Genomic DNA, 3,668 nt, shown 5'->3' on the forward strand with positions numbered 1-3,668 from the left:
GATGGATGGATGGATGGATGGATGGATGGATGGATGGATGGATGGATGGATGGATGGATGGATGGATGGATGGATAGATCGATAGTTGGTTGCATCGTTGGATCGATGAATTAAACATGCTGAACTGTGTGTCCGTATGAGCAGAGTGTGTTACCTAGACTGGCCACGTGCCATATGTTCACTCACTCCTAAAACAAGTCGTGACGATGTGCTTATAGGTATAATGCTGTGCTGTGATTCATGCGATAGAGATGTGTGATGGAATGCACACGATATAATTCACGACAAGATGACACGATTCAAGAAAATACTTACCTGCTTTTTGCACATTATTTTGCGTAATCGGCTCCGCATCATGCGATATATGTAATCGTAGTGTTTACGGTTATTCTTGGAATAAACGGTAAACGTACAGTAAAGCTGCGTTATAGCGACCCATAGCGACCCATATAGCGTTATAGCGACCCATAGCGACTTATAAGTTACAGGTGTGCACTGAGGCGTGGTCAGGCATGCAGTGTGTGTCAATCACGTGGTGTGTTGAACAGGTATGCAATTTGAATTGCTGCGTCTGGGCTGTAATGTGTTTGTGTGTGTTCTACATTCTACACGCGTTCGCAAATCGTGTCGTAGAGTCGAGTATTCTAGCGGACTCCTTCATTTTTGGCCTGCCTGACTGTGATGGGATCCGGCCCAACAGTGCTGCTTCTCTTAGGACTGATACATAGTGGTAAGTTTGCATGATGGTAATCCCACATTTATCCGTGTTGTGCCGTAATCCCGGCTGCTCAATCCTAGTTTGGGACCTTTGTATATATCAGGAGTAGATAATAGGGAACTATTATCTACTCCTGGTTCCTACTATCTACTCCTACTTCCTACTTCCTATTATCTACTCCTGTTCCCTATTATCTACTCCTGGTATATATAGACTATAGTTGTTATGTTATGTTATGTTCTCGTACTTGTCGGTGTCCACTGCGCTGGATATAGTGACAACATATACAATATAGACACTAGATATAGTGGCAAGTAAGCAAGACAAGGCAAGCAAGGTAACAAATTCGCATATATGCTAAACTAATCCGGGATGCTAAACTAGGAATGGACTATCCCGACTGCCATGCTAGGTGTGTCATTGTATAGTATTTCTACGTTATTATTTTAAGTGGCACGTGCAGGTTGTGCGTGTACATCGATCGGCTCTGTAAACCTTTCATTTGACAACACACGTACACCTTGCACTAGCTCTATAGTAGTATAGCCCGCCGCTCCGCCATTGGTCTATCCTATGCCTGTGGTGGAGCGAAGGGCTATAGTTCTAGAACTAACCTCGTACATACGCACACCTACGACGTGTGCTTATACTCATATAATATGTATATGTACACACGCACACGCGCTCCCTCTCTCACATGGTATATACACTTCCCTAAAACAGGCAGTGATTAGAAATTTACTCGCTAACACAATCAATAGTTTCTTCACCATCTTCGTTGCTGTCTAACCCTGCGATGAACAACTTTTGCGTCAGCTGATACCCGTGCCTCATATATTCTTTGTACAGTAATCAGATTAAGATAGAGATACAAACAAGTATAGACGCACGCATGCACGCACACACGCACGCGCGCACGCACACACGCGCGCACACACACACACGCACACACACACACACACACAACACCACACCACAGCACACACAGCAGCCGACCAACAACCTCACGCACAAGTAGACACACAAACTAGCATAATACCTGCCCAACACACTAATGCCCGAGAAGGGCGCGTGATGTCTGCCGTTGTTACACTTGAAAGGTAATCTTGTTGCAACGATGGTTAAGAAATAGACGCAAACCAGGATATAGAGTGACGGCAAGTAGTCATAGAAAACGCGTAAATACGGTTTGTAGACCCGAATGGCGTATAATGCGGCCGTAGTCGTGCTTGACAGGCTTCTTTCACAGGGCAACAGGCTGTCCGTGGGACGGAATGTCGTCGCCTCTCACACGCGTGTACATTAGAGAGTTATTGTTATGTTATCGACTGATGTGCTATGGGAATTAAAATAGTATGCACATCTAGGCTCTAACGGCGTATGGAGCCGCCGGTCATTTCGCCGCTAGCAGGAAACCCTAACCACTCAGTTGGGCGGGTCTAGTAAACTATAGACGGCCGCGATTCGAGTTAAACTGCCAGCACCGCGGCTATAGACTAGAGCTATAGCAACCCAGTTAGTTTGGCCTGTTAGTGGAGTGAGAGGGCCGTGGATCAGAAGACATGTCGCTAGCAATACCTGGTCATGATCTCACAAGTTAGCAAATACACAAATGGGTTCCGTTGCTAGACTTAAACTCCGAGTAAAGGGGCTACACCGGTAGAATACTAAGGGTAAGAAAAACGTAGGTAAATCATGATTGAGAAGCTAGTATAGTAGTAAGGCGTATCGTAAGCCAGATCACGCACCCTGTAACCTCTTGGGTGAGGCTCTGATAACTCAGATAACCTCTGTATAACGCTTTTGGATAGCTCGTGTAAGCCAGAATCACGGCTCTGTAACGCTCGTTGTAACTGCTGTAACCAGAATCACCCTGCATGTACACCTCTTGTAAGCTACTAAGCGTGTAACGGCAGATCACCTGTCTGTAAGGGCTCGTGGTAGCTCATGTAAACCATGAATTCACACGTCTGTAACCTCTTGGTATAGCTCTGAGTCAACGCAGATCACGCCTTGTAACCTCTTTGGTAAAGCTCTGTAAGCGCAGATCACCTCTGTAACGCATCTTGGTGAGCTGCATGGTAACACAGATCACCTCTGTAACCTCTATGGGCTAGCTCTGTAAGCCAGATCACGCGCCCTGTAACGTCTTTGGTAGCCTCCTGTAAACGACAGATCAAACCCCCTGTAAGCGGCTCTTGGTAGAATTGCTGTAAGACCAGATCAACTCTGTAAACCTGCTTGGTAGCTCTGTAAACCAGATCACTCTCTGTAAGCCACTCGTTGTAGGGCGCTCTAGTAACGCAGATGCACCTTCCTACTTCAACCTCTGGTAGCTCTGTAACGCAGATTACCCTAGCGCACAACCTTTACAATGTCTCAATCACAGCCCTTGAGGCTCAAGTTTCAAGAAGAGTAAAATAGAGCGAAGCCGCTTCGCACTTTTACTCCTCTCTGAGAAACTTAAAAAAAGCTTGAGCCTCGCAAGGGCCTGTGGGGTGCTCATTCAAATTGGGACGCGAGAATAATGATTTCTTCGGCTGTTATTCTCTTTGCAGACGATCATGTGGAGCGTGCTTACGTACAATTGGGCCGATCAAGGGAGGATAACCATGATTAAAAATGCATCAAGACCGTGCGAAACATGCCAGACTGTGCAATGAAGATAAATGCATCTGCTAACATCGGAAATGGAATTGTGAGTTTGCTATCTGTCTCGTGAGTACGCAAGAATACGCATATAAGCGATGCAATTTACGACGCATGTCTACTACATAGAAACCGCTCAATACTGCACCACGGGTTCGTGACGTAGAATTGACTTGCGAGTTAGGTTCTATGCGGCGGTGTAGCCCCTTCGCTCGCCGCTACCCACTGACAGTAGGAGGCGAGGAGGGGCTCTGCACCGGTAGAGCTACGCTATTCGGTATAGTATCTATACGCCAACTGG

The 3,668-nt window shown here is 46.3% G+C and overlaps 1 protein-coding gene across 1 annotated transcript in view; it reads left to right on the forward strand.

Moving 5' to 3' along the window:
• The first annotated feature begins 523 nt into the window (after positions 1–523).
• The window catches only part of LOC106806404, a 23,796-nt gene continuing 20,651 nt past the window's right edge, over positions 524–3,668 (forward strand). Inside the window, exon 1 of the mRNA XM_014808328.1 lies at positions 524–730. Within this exon, the coding sequence (XP_014663814.1) occupies positions 682–730 (49 nt within the window). The 5' untranslated portion in view covers positions 524–681. The remainder of the gene's footprint in view (positions 731–3,668) is intronic.

This window comes from Priapulus caudatus, unplaced genomic scaffold, assembly GCF_000485595.1.
Source record: "Priapulus caudatus unplaced genomic scaffold, Priapulus_caudatus-5.0.1 Scaffold158, whole genome shotgun sequence".
Lineage (NCBI taxonomy): Eukaryota > Metazoa > Priapulida > Priapulimorpha > Priapulimorphida > Priapulidae > Priapulus > Priapulus caudatus.